Source organism: Citrus sinensis, chromosome 8 (genome assembly GCF_022201045.2).
Source record: "Citrus sinensis cultivar Valencia sweet orange chromosome 8, DVS_A1.0, whole genome shotgun sequence".
Classification (NCBI taxonomy): Eukaryota; Viridiplantae; Streptophyta; class Magnoliopsida; order Sapindales; family Rutaceae; genus Citrus; species Citrus sinensis.
The window spans coordinates 574,851-589,991 of NC_068563.1; the positions used below are offsets into that span (position 1 = coordinate 574,851).

At 35.3% G+C, this 15,141-nt stretch overlaps 3 protein-coding genes across 4 annotated transcripts; 1 reads left to right on the forward strand and 2 right to left on the reverse strand.

Moving 5' to 3' along the window:
* The first annotated feature begins 520 nt into the window (after positions 1-520).
* On the forward strand, positions 521-2,480 carry LOC102607477 (uncharacterized). Its single transcript, XM_006486596.4, has 3 exons — positions 521-1,111; positions 1,368-1,553; positions 1,990-2,480. Exons 1-3 carry the CDS (start codon positions 662-664, stop codon positions 2,275-2,277), a joined length of 924 nt encoding a protein of 307 aa, XP_006486659.2. The 5' UTR covers positions 521-661; the 3' UTR covers positions 2,278-2,480.
* Positions 2,481-2,637: 157 nt separating this feature from the next.
* LOC102609516 (phosphoprotein ECPP44) lies at positions 2,638-3,793 on the reverse strand. Of its 2 annotated transcripts, XM_052432295.1 has the most exons (3): positions 3,686-3,793; positions 3,348-3,525; positions 2,638-3,267 (listed from the first exon to the last, which is right to left on the reverse strand). In XM_052432295.1, the coding sequence occupies exons 2-3, from the start codon at positions 3,519-3,521 to the stop codon at positions 2,899-2,901; spliced, it is 543 nt and encodes a 180-aa protein (XP_052288255.1). In that variant the 5' UTR covers positions 3,522-3,525; positions 3,686-3,793; the 3' UTR covers positions 2,638-2,898. The 2 variants fall into 2 exon arrangements, with proteins under 2 accessions (XP_052288255.1, XP_006486846.2); XM_006486783.3 differs by lacking the exon at positions 3,686-3,793 and having other exon boundaries at positions 3,348-3,610.
* A 7,015-nt stretch (positions 3,794-10,808) lies between these two features.
* Positions 10,809-13,091, reverse strand: LOC102607765 (lysine histidine transporter-like 8). The gene is made up of 4 exons (XM_006486597.4): positions 12,611-13,091; positions 12,381-12,514; positions 11,635-12,206; positions 10,809-11,541 (listed from the first exon to the last, which is right to left on the reverse strand). Exons 1-4 carry the CDS (start codon positions 12,907-12,909, stop codon positions 11,053-11,055), a joined length of 1,494 nt encoding a protein of 497 aa, XP_006486660.2. The 5' UTR covers positions 12,910-13,091; the 3' UTR covers positions 10,809-11,052.
* Positions 13,092-15,141: the final 2,050 nt, after the last annotated feature.

Genomic DNA, 15,141 nt, shown 5'->3' on the forward strand with positions numbered 1-15,141 from the left:
GATGTCTCTACTCCACTCACATTTCGCAAGGAGAAAGACGTTATAAGTAGTCTCCACACAATTGTATTTAATTGAGGGAGGTTGAGTCCGTAGAGACTCGAACCATTGCCCTCATAGTCATGCTTAACTTTGAGGGCAATGGTTCACCACTGGACTACAAGCCCAAGTGGCTAATGCATGGTTAGTTAGACGTGCGTACAGCTACCCCAGCCTGCAGGTATTGACGGCGTCGTGACACCCGTTTCATTAAAACAATGTGATTTCCCCACATGGCAACAGTATCCCCGCTTTTTACATCCTGATTTGTTTAAACCAAGGTCAATCCGGACATTCCAATATTTTATCCAGTCAAATATACTGATTGCCAAACCGCTCACTCGCGTTCAAATTCGGTGACCAGAACGCTTCCCTAATCACCGTCCGATCAACTCTCTCCATCCATTCATCCCTCCCTCGCGCGTACGACTCAGCACAGCGTCAACAACACGCACGAGGCCAAAATGAGAAACTCCCTCCCCTTGTTCGCACTTCGGAGCCTTTATCAGAATTAACTGTCACTTCCTTTTTCTCAGCAACGCTTTTGTCTCTCCTTCAGTACGTTACCATTTCGTTCAATTATCATTCACAAAACTTAACAAAACCCAAAACCCTAATCTTCACAATGCATGCTAAGACTGACTCAGAAGGCACGAGCATTAACGACGCCACGTGGCCACCGCGGTCACCACCTCGCCGGCCGATTTACTACGTGCAGAGCCCGTCGCACCCCGACGTCGAGAAGATGTCGTACGGGTCGAGCCCCACGGGCTCGCCGGCGCACCACTACTATCACTGCTCTCCCATTCACCACTCCCGCGAGTCCTCAACTTCCCGGTTCTCCGCTTCGCTCAAGAACCCCAGAGGCGTATCGGCTTGGAGACACGTGCAGCTTGATCACAAAGACGGCGACGGCGACGGCGACGACGAAGAAATGGACGGTCGTGATGAGGGCTCTGGCCGTAATGTGAGATTGTACGTGTGTATCGGATTCTTCTTCGTGCTTTTGTTCACTGTGTTTTGCTTGATCTTGTGGGGTGCCAGCAAGCCTTACAAGCCTAAAATCATCGTAAAGGTAATTCTCTATATTTTTTTGTTTTCCTGGTTTGCTGAGTTGATCCGAGTCGAGCCAGCGACTCAGTTTACTGCTTTCATCGAGAAACGAGCCGGCATTAGTTTCTTACCCTCTGGCAGAGGGGTTGTTGATGTGGATGGACTGCACGCCGTTTTGATTTTCAAAACCCCGCTTTATTAGCCTTTTTGTTTAATTAATTAATTAATTTTATAATTAGTTTAATTAATTTCATTTGAGATAATATTATGGTGGGCAGAACATAGTGTTCGAGAATTTTAATGTACAAGCGGGGAGCGACGAGTCAGGGGTGCCAACAGACATGTTATCATTGAACTCAACGGTCAAGATCTTATACAGAAACCCCGCTACATTTTTTGCTGTCCACGTCACTTCTACTCCTCTTGAGCTTCACTATTTCCAGCTCAAACTTGCATCTGGACAGGTAAATTCCTATGCTAAATCGAAGGTCAAATCGGTCATTTTGGGGCTAAATTTTTCTGGGTTAAAGTTCCAAAAACGTTTTGGGCATGGCAAAGCTTCGAATGCCATAGCCAATTGGGCTGCTTTTTATTTGAATGCCTGTGAAAAAGACAGCACCCTGGAAAAATGTATTATTGTAGCCTTTTTGGGAAGTGTAATTTGGGTCCACAGCACGCAACTGGGTCTTTATCATTTTGGCTTTAAGCTACTTTAGCATCTAGTAGTAGTAGATATTATTAATTATGGTCCTTAAATTTAACTTAATTTCTAGTGTTAGGAGTCTTGACCTTGTACCTCTACTTAACGCCTTTGGTACCCATTTTTGGGTTGGTTAAGTTCGTGATCATGGTATAGTAGTTCTGAATGTAATTTAATTTTGTTTATGATGGATAAATTAGATGAAGAAGTTTAGTCAATCGAGGAAGAGTCAGCGAAATGTAGTAACGGTGGTGCAAGGGTATCAAGTGCCACTGTATGGCGGGGTTCCGGTTCTTGCAAGTGCTAAAGGGCACCTTGATAGAGCAGAAGTTCCATTGAACCTGACATTCGTGATGAGGTCAAGGGCCTACATTTTGGGGAGACTGGTGAAGTCTAAGTTCTATCGGAGGATTAGGTGTTCTGTCACTTTAAGAGGCAATAAACTTGGCAAGCCCCTTAATTTGACAAATGCATGTTTTTATCAATGAATGAAAGAAGCTCTCCAAATTTTCTGTTGGTTCACTTAATCAGAAGTTTTGATTTATCTTGCATACCAGTACCAGATGATGGTTCAACTGTAAGTTGCAGATGGAACAGTTGGAGTTGGATTCTCTGCGTTTCGTTGGAAATGTAAATTTCTCTAGATGTATTGATATAGATTCCAATTCAAAGTTATATTTACCCTTTTGCAGAGGCTTCTTGTTCAAATTTTCTTTCTTTTGAGATTGACATCATGCATTTATGTCTCCTTACGTTTCTTGCAATACTGGTGTGTGGTATAAGCATCTTCAAAATATATTTACACTCTTGATTTGAAAATGTGATGGGGATCTACTGATTTTAGTTGCTCAGGTGAATTTCGTTGTTGCTTTGTAAATGTATGCACTTGAGCTTGCATGTGTTTCTTCTTCTCCTTCCATGTTTCTTCATTCTCAAACTTCTGGAAACACTTATTTTATTTATGCAAATAGGCAAGACATACGGCTACCGAACTACATGAACTACATGAAGAACTTCTCCGAGTATGGAGTATCATAAATGAACCGAAAAACACTTCAAACAAACAACAAAATACCATGTCCTCAAAGCAATTCCTTCTTATGTTTCTTTCAATTATCCTTGTGCTTTGCCTTCTCGTCTTCACTGTGATAACCGGGAAGCTTCTCCTTGATCTTCTCTAATATTCCTTTCTTCTCCTTTTCATCCCCTTCTGCTAAATGCTCATTTGGGCAACACCCAGCACAAGCAGCACCCTCTTCAGCCTTCTTGTGTTGACCTGGAAGTTTATCCTTGATCTTCTCGAGAAAGCCTTTCTTCTCCTCCAGATGTGTTGCTTCTGCACTCGCTATCTCATCGTTTTTCTCAACCGCATTTTCTTCCTTTTCACTCGATATTTTCTCTTGGATCTTCTCCTTTAATCCCTTCTTCTTCTTCCTCTTCTTCTCTCCATCTGCTCCCTCTATTTCTTCCTCACTTGACTGCAAGTTTGTAAACGACCCTTTTTGTGAGTAAAACATTGGTAGCAAAAACACCATTAACAACTATATCAAGAGCTTACCGAGCTAGAGTTGCTATGTGCTTGTTGTAGGTTTTCCACAAAAGCAGGCTTCTCTTCCTTTGTCTCAACATCGACCATGGCTGCATCTTGAGATTTCTCTTCATTTTTATTCTTCAAGAAATCAAACATTCCGCAACCTTTTGCTTCATTTCCTTGTTGCTGATGATCTGCCATAGCGCTAAAAGCAAAAACAAACAGAATTAGTAGCAAAGTGGACGAAAACAGACTTTGAACAATGGCTATTGATGATAGGCAACACTTGTGGATTTTACATTGAGACCAAATGGTATTTATAGGAGTAAAGTTTATAGGCAATGCAAGTAGTAGAAATTGATTACCATTGTTTGCAGATGGAATCATATCACATGCAAGATAAAAAAAAATGAATTATGCTTTGTTGGTGTTTGTGTTGTGCACGAGTGTTGAAAGAAATGTCCTACAGAAGTTGTGACAATGTAATGAGAAGCTTGCACCGGCCCTGTTATTTGGCCCTCCGAGGAAGAAAAACGACATGGGCGGTGTACGTAGTCGGTCCGCACTAATCAAGAGAAGCCAAGTGTTTGCTGATGGGGGCGGAGTTCGAGATCGAAAGTACTTCTATTAAATTCTTAGTTTAAAATGACAGAGGTTATTTATACTTTGTTCATTGAAGACTTTAAGAAGTTGGCATGTGCATTTGTAAACCCTTATGAGCTAAAATCCTGACTACATCAACATAACACTCAAAATCGTGCCTAACCAACCAAGTCCAAAGTTAAAGGCCTTAAGCCACCACATTGCAGCATTTTTGCTGGGTTTCTTGAATAAATTGTACGTGGATACACAAATGTGAAAGGTAATACAATTTCTCCAGATAAACCTTCCAAGCTTCCAGGAATGGAAATGCCAAAGTGAGAAAGCTAATTAGAAAGATAACGAAAACAACCTCGAAGACAAACTTAAGAGATCTTAAGCGAGGATACACCTAGACCTAAAATCAGCAGCTGTTCAGTACGATGCTCCTCACTCTCTCTTCAAAATCTTTAGTTTTCTGATACACTTCTAAGTTTAATTTGTTGTTAACACACCAAATTTTTGGAAATGTTTTGGATGCTCCTAAACTTGCCTCTTAACCATCCATTTTTGTTGAGTTCATTTTATTTTATTCTTTATCCAAATAATAAGATAATTGAAGGTTTAAAAAGGAACATAAAATGAGTGAGGTTGATTTAATTAGAAAAGTATAAATTAATTAAAATGAGTCAGGTTGATTTAATTAGAAAAGTATAAATTAATTTTTTTATTGTGTGTATGGCGACCACCCAAATTTACGTACAAGCACGTTCAAAATCATTTTTTGTCTCGCATGTCTTATTAAATTAAATAAAGCAAAGATAAAATTATAAATGTGATAAAGCTGATTGATGATTTGAAATTATAAAGGGTTCCAAAATCTTTTGAATGCATACTGTCGATTAAATAAGACCTTCTTTATTTTCTTCGAAAGAATTATATAATGACTATATCCAAAGTAAGAATTAAACAATGATGTGCATGTCTATCGGTAATTGAAGTGCTAAATTGTGATTGCAGCTAGATGGTGTTGTCTATAGCCTTTAAATCCACACATTAGAACAACATCAGAACTATCCAACCAAGCAAAAACAATGTTAAAAAAAAAAAAAGTGAAAATGACAAAAGAGTCTGTAAATAAGTTGACTTTTGAAAAGAGGCAGGTCAGGCTCTTTAATTTTCATTCAAAATTAATCTATACTACACGTAGGTGGGTTTAGCAGGCCAGTAATATTGAGTAAATCTGATTTCTCGCCAAGTATTTGTGATTAAGGGCTAAAAAAGTTGGCATGCACGCCCTTAGTAACCAAATTCCAGAATGTTGCGACCACCAACATAACACTCAAAATTATGCCAAAGCAACCAAGACCCAAGTTCAGCCACCACAATGTACCACTTTGGTCAGGTTTCTTGATTAGATTGTACATTAAACAAGGATAAGAAAATTTGAAAGGCAGTGTCAATCCTCCCATGAAAGGTGCCAAGCTGGGGAAAAATGGAAATGCCACCGATAACAAGGATATCAAACCTGTGAAGAAGAAGCGGTAGGCAGCGAGAACCCGCCGTGGACACTGTTGCTGCTTCTTGAAAATGTACCGGAATTCCAAACTGTCGAAAGCCGGCATGGCGTAGATTTGAAATTGGCAAAGGCAGTTTATTATCTGTAGTAAGTATATTGAGCCCATTGCTCCTCTTGAAGTGTCGTGTCCATGAACTTGCGAAAATACACTCAGCAATCCTTCCTTTGCTGTCACCTGGTGGAATCAGTGATCTATTCACATTATTATCTTTTCGAAAATTCGAGATTTCTAATTTGAAATTACTCAAGAACAAACCCCGATCAGATCAGATCAGAAGAGAATCCTGAAAATGAATTAATTACCTTATTTCCATAAGCCCAATATCCTGTTAAAGCGAGCGGAAACGAACACATTCCTATTGTCATATATGAAATTTTCACCGCTCTCCACATTTTTTGACTGGATGGATTAAATTTGCTTGAAGGTAAGGTGCCTTGTATCTCAAGCACAAGATTATGGCCTCTAAATGCAAGCACAATAGTACCAATGGCATTCAAGATGCATATTTAGCCATGCCTGATTTTCCCTCCTCTACTCGGCTGTAAGAAACATCATTGGCCCTACCTTTTCTGATAGTTAGAGCCCAAAGGAGAGTGACATATACAACGGCCGTGACAGTTCCTGTCTTAGAGAACTTTAATACTGAATTCAGGTTGGGCAATAATTGAGAAACAACGATAGCTATGCAAATGAACAACAAGCACCATACTACCCCAGGCAATGACTTGGCTTCACACGTGGCGATTCCACCGCACATGATCTTGTATAAAGTTTCCAAGTCCGCACCTGCTGTGATTATCAGCATTATACATGTTCCTCCCGATAGGTACCACACAGGAAATACACATAGAGATTTCGCCAGCTTCGGCCCTGTACACATAATAAGTCTCTTTTACTTATAGCTACAAGTCTCCGTTCAACACGTGATACAAGAAGAAAAAGGAATAAAAACGGGAGAGAACAACACTCTGGTTCATACTTTTTCCTTAATTACTCATTATGCACATCTCCGGCTTCGTAATTTCAATGTTTAAATTTTACTTGAATTTTCCATGTGCAAAATTCTTGGTACCTCTAACATACACACGTAACAAGCTTTGGATGGATGAGGGTTTGCTCCAGGAGCTCCAAAGGCTCTCTCATATTAAACACACATTACAAAACACTGATAATAGGAGTATAATAGAAAAAAAAAAATAACTAAAAACTGAAAAGTAGATTTTTTGAAACTAGGTTGTACAGGGTAATTAAAAAAAGTGGGGACCTGTGTGGTAAAAGTGAGAAATGTATATAAAGGATCTCAGCGTCATTCTGCTTTAATTAAAAAAAAAAGAAAGTTTTTGTGCATGAAAAACTTTGAATTGGGTTTTGGAGATTTGAGGTTTGACAGGGCATTATATATAACTAGACAATGCCGTCTAATCTTGATTAACATTCAGTTGTATTTGCATTTTAAAATATTGTAGAAATGTCTGTCTCTTTCTATGTACTAACCAAAGGCGGCTTTGGCAACATGCATGTATCTGCTGTAGCGAGTTCCGGGGACTGGTTCTGCGAGATGGACAAGAAGCCATATCGTGTAAATCTGCCATGCAAATGCTGTCAATAAACATATGATTCCCCACGTCCTGCGACAATTAATAATTGTTCAGAAAATATATTTCAGGCTCTCTTATGTATATGTATCTTGCATTCATGCATCTGAATTAACTCATAAACTTACCAACCAAGAGTGGCAAATCCAACAGGAAGGAAAAGGGCTTGGATTCCGATTCCTGATGTGACAATATGAAAGACTGTAGAAAAAGTATTGCCGTTTCTTGATGCTGTGAGAGGCAACCAATCGTCAAGCGAATTAGGTTGCAGTTTCTGTACTTCTTGCATCTCTAATTTTGTCCGCAAATGAATCCTATGAATCCTCTACCGAGCAAAAGAATTTCCTTATTATGAAAGACCGAAATCACTGGCGTTTTTAGCTCCTTTTGTCCACAAATTCTGAGAAAAAAGATTGAAGCCCTCGCCCCTCTCACATATGCTTAAATGATTTCTTGTGACAAAATGAATCTTGTTATTTAATTTAGTTATAGTTACAAGTTAGCTAGGTATTAAAATTAATTTTTAATTATTTTTAAATCAACGACTCTATAATAAATAGCCCGCAATCACTAACATGATTGGTATATTTTTCAAACTAAATATATACATGTAATTATATCAATTTAAGTTAATAAAAGGTTTACAAAATAAAAAATAGAAAATGCTTCTTTTATCAGGTGATGATTTACACGTGATTATTGTAGATTTGTCATAATAATTACTAATTTTTCATTTAACTTTCAAAATAAATAAAAACATTTTGTGTTTCACAGTTCATACATCTTTAATCCATCTCCATCCATGCACAAACATAAATTAAATAATTTCTCTAAAAGAAATAAATTCATAGATTAATTGACTTGGATTGAGACAAAACTTTATGAACAAATAACTATTATATATATCAAATTATACTCAGTTAATTCTAATCGAGCTCCTGTGAAGGAGATCTTCTTCACCGTCCACCTAAGCTACGCAGGAAATGTCTAAAGTCAATCCCAAGAATAATGAAGCTTGATAGAATCTTTCTATCTAGATGAAGATAATTTGCATCTTCAAAGACATGTCTATTTTACCCAAGTCTTTCTCCGAGACAGTGCCCATATCATTATACCTTCAAAAAAACTTTCTAGTTCACTCAGAAAAGAATGAGCATTGTCTAGTTCCAAAATTTGATTTTCAATATCAAAATAGATGGAATAACTGTCCTTCTTAGTTCATAATCAGTCAATCAAGAAATGATTCAACATTCAAAGTCTAAAATTTTGTCTTTTTCTTTTCCTTTTGCCTCTAGTTGTTGAGAAGTCTTTCTTGAGAGTTTACGAAGTTTCCCGTTTTCTCACGATATTACATGTGAATATCAATAATTTAATAAATCAACTCTAGATAAAGAAATAATATTTTTTATTATTTTGATTTGGGGAATGATTTGTCTTTATTTGTTTTTATCTTTTTGTTGACTATTAAATATGACAGCTGATTAATTAATTTTCCACAAAATGAAAATGACGGAATCCAACTAATATGCATGGCATGACACGCGTGGAAGTGTTTTTTGACTCATGGTCACCTATATATAAAATATTATTTATTGTCACCACATTATCCGTTTAATTTTTTTTTTATATTAATCACGAGGTATCCTGGGGAGGGCCCCAACTGTGGGAGGCACCTTTAAGCCCGTACCACAACTCAGACTAGAAGTCCCCGCTCGAACCGGGAGGCACAAGTTCTCCCAACAAATGCGACTTTCCTGCGACTCGAACTGGGGAGTAAACCCAGTCAAGCCACTTAAGGGGACTCCATTGCCAGTGGAGCCAACACTTTATTGGTATTATCCGTTTAATTTCAATTAATGAAAAAGTTGTCCAAAAAATTTACCTTAATGAAGTTGAGGTGTGATTGATTAATGGAGTGCATATCATTTTTCGAATTTGATCTCCTTCCATACTGCCAGTTTAGAACTCCATTTGCTAGCCTCCCGGATAATTTCATTACCTTCGCAAGCAAGATCACGTCCTTCGTTATGAGCTTGTAGTCTTGTACACATGCTTTTAGAGCTACTCAATTAGTTATAACACTAGGTGCATTTCTCCAAGGATGTCCTAAAAGTATTTTTGTTTGAACGTTGATACATAATTAACATGATACAATATGTGTTACCATTACTTAATACAACAATCTTGATTACATATGGAAGTTTTTTAAAAAAGAGAGACATTGAGGACTACTCGGGCCCCCACCCACCCAATAAAAAAAAAAAGGAACAAAAAAAAATGGTAAAGGAAGAAATTTTTTCATCTATTTATTTTGTATCGTTTTGGCGCCATAGTCGAGTGGTAAGGCAAGGGACTGTCCTTTCATAGATTAATTTTAGGTAGCGTTTATATTTTGGATTGAAGTGGGAATCCTGAGGAGTGAGAATCCTAGGATTGAGAGAGTAAAGTGAGAGTGAGAGTAGATTATTTACTTACACTGGAATGGAAATATGGAATGAATATTAGAATTCAATTTATGTGTTTACTTTGTCTTTGCTTGGGAGTGAATAATATCAAATTACAATTTTACTCTTATTTAAAGAATTGTAGTTTTTAATTACAAAGTTAATAAAAATATATTTGATGAATAAACATTTATTTTATTATATTTCTAAATTTATAATAATTATTAATATTCTTAATTATGTAAATTAAAAATTATTGATAAGGAAAACATAAATGGAACATTTTTACTATTAACATAGAACAAAAATAATATTTTCTTAGAATAAACTATTTATTATTATTAATTATTAATATTAAATAAATATAATACTATTATTTTTAAATAAATATAATATTATTCTTTTTAAATAAATATAATATTATTATTTTTAAATAAATATAATAATATTATATTTTCAAATAAAGATAGTATATAGTAATATTATTAATTCTCTATTAATATAATAATATTTTATTTTTATTTTATTAAATATAATTATATTAAATTTAATAAAAGGAGGGTAACTATAAAATGAAACATTATTTTATTTTATATAATTATATTAAATTTATTATTACATAAAATAATATTATTATTTAGTACAAAATTAATATTTTCTTAGAATAAACTATTTATTATTCTTAATTATTAATAGTAAATAAATATAATATTATTATTTTTAAATAAATATAATAATATTATATTTTCAAATAAAGATAGTATATAGTAATATTATTAATTCTCTATTAACAGTATAATATTAGTTTTAAGTAATTTTAACTTAGAATCAATGCAAATTATTATTTAGTTAAATATAATAATATTATTTAAATAAATATAATAATTTTTATTTTATTTTATTAAATATAATTATATTAAATTTAATAAAATGAGGGTAAAAAAAGAAGAGGTGGGAGTTGATTCCCGCCCCTCATGGGAGCCACTCCAAAAATGGGTGGAGTCCACAGAGTGGGATTCCTAATCCTCCCGTACAAGTAAACACGGGAGTGGGAGGAATCCACACTTCTCACTCCCACTCCAAAAAGTAAACACAACATAATAGTAATCTCTACTGGGAGAAATAAATTAAGTATACAGTTAACCATAACGATTTATATATATAACATTTTTTTGGTTATTAAAATTACAATATTGAGTTTAGGAGGCGAGTGAAATTCAATAAATCCGATAAATTGTTTTTGAACAAATACTTTCTATGAATGATAATCTTTAATTTACCCAAAAAATGTGAACATTTCAATTTATCTTTTTTTCATTAAGAAGATTAAAAAAAAAGAAAGAAAAAATGAAAAACCTTCGATAGCATGTCTTCCATTTGTCCTCATCTTCTAAATAAATAAAAGGTAAATTGAAGTTTTCACAATTTTGAGTAAATTGAAGTTTGTCATTCTATCTCGAAGATGAAGTGAACTTTAACCTTTTATACATGTCAAATACGTCACTCTATGCATAATTTTCTCTCTAAGAATTTGTCATTTAGGCCTAAAGAAGTTGGCATGTAACCCCTTATCAGCCAAGTTCCACGCTGCTGCAACAACTAACATGACACTCAAAATCGTGCCTAAGCAGCCAAGCCCCACGTTCAGCCACCACATTGCACCGCTTCTGCTTGGTTTTTTTATCAAAATGTACATGAAGCATGGATAAACATATGTCAAAGGCAATGCAATTCCTCCTATCAAAGGTGCCAAGCTGCCCAAAAAGGGAAATGCCACTGCTATGAAGAATGTCAAGCCGCCAAAGAAGAGCCGAATGCCTGCACGGACCCAGCCTGGACACCGTTGCTTCTTCTTGCTGACGTACTGGAATTCCAAGTTGTCGAAAACCGGCATGGCATAGATTTGGAAAGAACTTAGGCTGTTTATCAGAACTAGCAGGTATATTGTCCCCATCACATGTTTTGAAGTGTTATGTCCATGAACTTGTGAAAGTGCACTTAGTAATCCTCCGTTTACAGGTACCTGGAATCCAATAACACACATCGTTATCTTGTTCGAAAATTGATCTATTGCTAAGACAACTTAGATGATGAGAGAATCTTCGAGAACGCTTACCTTATTTCCATAAGCCCAAAATCCAGTTATAGTAAGTGGAAATAAACACATGGCTATCAGTAGATAAGAAATTATTGTTCCTTTCCACATTGTTTGACAAGATGGATTTCTTCTGCTTGAAGGCAAGGTGCCTTGTATCTCAAGCACAAGATTATGGCCTCTGAACGCGAGCGCAATTTTCCCAATGGCATTAAAAATATTGCCAAACTCAGCCATATCTGATTTCGACTCTTGTGATGGGCTGTAAGATACCCCATTGGGCCTTCCTTTGTTGATGGAAAGAGCCCAAATGAATGTACAATACGCAACGGCTGTGATTGCTCCAACCATTGAGACCTTGGCTACTGAATTCAAGTTGGGCAATATTTGAGCTATAGCAATAGCCATGCATGTGAACACCAAGAACCATTCTACACCCGTCAATGACTTGGCTTCACACGTGGATCCACCTCCACACGCGATCTTGTATAAAGTTTCCATGTTCCCTCCTGCTGTGATTATCAGCATCACACAAGTTCCTCCTGATAGGTACATCACAGGAAATATAGCAAGCAATTTCCCTTGCTTTGGACCTGGACATTTAAAAAAAAAGTCTCGTTAGCGACGACATAATACTACTTGCCTACAAACATCATGTGATAAACGCAAAAGAAAAGAAAAGTATAAAATAAGGTGAACAATTTTGAATTGAGATTCTATTTTAAAATGTACTGTGATGTCTACAGAGTGTGTCTGTATATACTAACCAAAGGCAACTACAGCGAGATGGAGGTATCGACTGTAGCGAGTTCCAGGGACTGATTCAGCTAGTATGACAAGAAGCCATATGGTGTACAGCTGCCATGCAAATGATATCGATAAACATATGACTCCCCATGTCCTGTAACCATTAATTGAAAATCGAATCAGAGAAGAATTTATATATTTTCCAGGAACTTGAAACCTGGCAAATTGATAGACTTTGTAAATTACTTACCAACCAAGAGCGGCAAATGCAACAGGAAGTAAAAGGGCTTGGGATCCGATCCCTGAAGAGATTAGATGAAACACAGCATAAAAGATATTGCCGTTTCTGGATTCTGTGATGGGGAGCCAAGCATCAACCGGATTAAGCTCCCCGACGACGCGATCGTTTGAGAGACCATTGAAGCCTGTACTCATAGACCTGGATTCAACGGTGATGACTTGCAGTTGCTGATCATCATTTGGGTCTTTAGTAGCGGTTTGGTGTAGTGGCAACTGGTCAATAAAACTTTCTACTGCCACTTCTCCCATATCTTACAAGCCTTAGTTCCTTGTTTCTGTCACCGCTAATGCTGAAACTATTTGTATATAAGACCAGCTTCGTTTGCCCGCAATGGAATCCCCTCTGTCGTTCTGAATCTCCTTCTCCTGACTGAAAGCGATGGAGTTTTTTTTGTTAGTTTCTTGTCCACAAATTTGGAAAGGAAATTGAAGGCAACCCACCTCTTAAGTACATCATTATAATAAGATTGCCAAATCAAATTTGATGAATACTGATATCATCGCTGATATAAGGCCTGTGACGTATTGTGTAGTGGTATCACGATTGTGAGTCAATCACATACGCATTCATGTGTACACGCGTCACGTATGTTGTCATTATTATTATTTTGTTGTCACGCCTTGCCAGACAATGATTAAAAGTAAGAAATTAAAATCAAATTATCTTTTGAAAAAATTGAACTTCTTTTTAACATTTTATATTTTAATTATAGTTAGGTAATAACCCAAATCAGGCGGTTATTGCAAACCGTTTCTGTTTTTTTTTTTTTTAATTTGACTAATATTGCATGTTTAAGATTAAGGGACACGCATGCATGCATATAGTCATTGTCGTTGTAACTTGCTAGGAAATTGCAGGTTCCTATTTGATAGTTTAACTTGGACCGTCCGATTTTAACTCTCCAAAAGGACTTTTGCTTCACTCCAAAAAATTCAACCACCGAAAGCAGGCAATATTGAAAATTAAGATAGTTTTGGACTTTGAAGTAAGTCATTCCGGAAAACTCATGGCTGCTCTGTCTGTATACTCTCTATTTATTAAATTGTTGCTGCACATGTATTTATCTACTCTCACTCCATTGATTCACAGGTTAACGTGTGACACAAACATGATAAAAGGGTGTATAAGACTTTCTTTATGTCATCCACTTAAATTGATAGATTATTTTTTTAAAAAAAAAATTACAATTATGAATTAAAAGTCACCACATCTCAAGTTCAAACATTTAATCACGACTTAAAAGTTAATTAAAAAAAAGAAAAAGAAAAAGAAAAAGGTAAAGAGATTGTGATGATCTCGTGTAAGATTGATCAAACTAAATTTTGGATGTATGAAGTTTCAATAAATTATTTATGAACTAAACTAAAATCTTTTATATCTTTACAAATCAAAATCCAGATTGTCCAAATTCAAATATAAATTTATTGTAGGATGACAGGAATCACATTAAAATCCTTCCCAACCAATGCCATTCTAATATGCACATATGACATGAATCAACATCATTATGGGATACATATGACAATGATCAATGCTATCATAACATTCACAAATGGCAAAACCGTTATGTGCACATAGAAATGGGAAATGAATCCCAAAAAATTGTATTGATTATTTACCTTTATATAGATTTGTGTTGTGTATGAATCGGTCCTTTGAGCCATATCAATTAAATTTGATTAAATTATACTTTTTTTTTTAAATCTTTCATAGGGCTCAATAAAAATGAGACATACATATATAAGACCGTATGAGGTGATAGTCCTAACCATGATGCTTTGCCATTTGATTGAGGGATCCACTGTCTTTTAATAATAAGTTTGGTGGCCTCAAAGTCGGATTTGCATATGATCTCAAAAAAGGAAAAAAAAAAAAGAAAAAAAAAAGAGAGACCTATTACTCTACTAAGGAAAAGTCGTGGGTGCTCATGAAATTCGTTTTTCATCTATTTTATGTTACGTGTACATTTTAACTAATTATGACAATTTATGTACGTCACATATCAAGTAGTGAAATAGAGAGATTGTCAATTTTCTCTCCTCTGTAATCAATATATACCATTTATCATATTGCTATTTTTATAATAACTAATAACCTCTGTGACAGCATAAATTCATAATATTATCTTTATTTTTAAATACACTTTAATTCATATTTATTATAAAATAAATAAATCATATGAATAGAAACTAAATAAAAAAATTAAGTATTAAAAATAAAAAAATATGTTTTGAAGTAAAAAATTAATAATTCTGTCCTAAATTATTTATTTATATATATAATTAAAATCAACTCGCAAAATCAACTGAAATTAGGTTGAGCCCCCACTGGTCATGTGCTCCATCCGTCCCTGGTGTACACACGTCACGTAAGAAATTAAAATCAAATTATATTTTGAAAAAATTGAACTTCCTTTTAAGATTTTAAATTTTAATTAGGTAGTTGTTAAGTTACATAATCATGTAACTTACATCAACCCA

What these genes read in the sequence shown, in the direction of transcription:
- LOC102607765 (XM_006486597.4), bottom strand. Translation starts at nt 12,909, where the DNA reads ATGGGAGAAGTGGCAGTAGAAAGTTTTATTGACCAGTTGCCACTACAC. An exon ending in GCATTTGCCGCTCTTGGTTG is followed by an intron (nt 12,515 to 12,610) that starts GTAAGTAATTTA and finishes TAATGGTTACAG; the next exon opens with GACATGGGGAGTCATATGTT. An exon ending in TCTCGCTGTAGTTGCCTTTG is followed by an intron (nt 12,207 to 12,380) that starts GTTAGTATATAC and finishes TTAAATGTCCAG; the next exon opens with GTCCAAAGCAAGGGAAATTG.
- LOC102607477 (XM_006486596.4), top strand. Translation starts at nt 662, where the DNA reads ATGCATGCTAAGACTGACTCAGAAGGCACGAGCATTAACGACGCCACG. An exon ending in AGCCTAAAATCATCGTAAAG is followed by an intron (nt 1,112 to 1,367) that starts GTAATTCTCTAT and finishes TATGGTGGGCAG; the next exon opens with AACATAGTGTTCGAGAATTT. An exon ending in TCAAACTTGCATCTGGACAG is followed by an intron (nt 1,554 to 1,989) that starts GTAAATTCCTAT and finishes TGGATAAATTAG; the next exon opens with ATGAAGAAGTTTAGTCAATC.
- LOC102609516 (XM_052432295.1), bottom strand. Translation starts at nt 3,521, where the DNA reads ATGGCAGATCATCAGCAACAAGGAAATGAAGCAAAAGGTTGCGGAATG. An exon ending in CACATAGCAACTCTAGCTCG is followed by an intron (nt 3,268 to 3,347) that starts GTAAGCTCTTGA and finishes ACAAACTTGCAG; the next exon opens with TCAAGTGAGGAAGAAATAGA.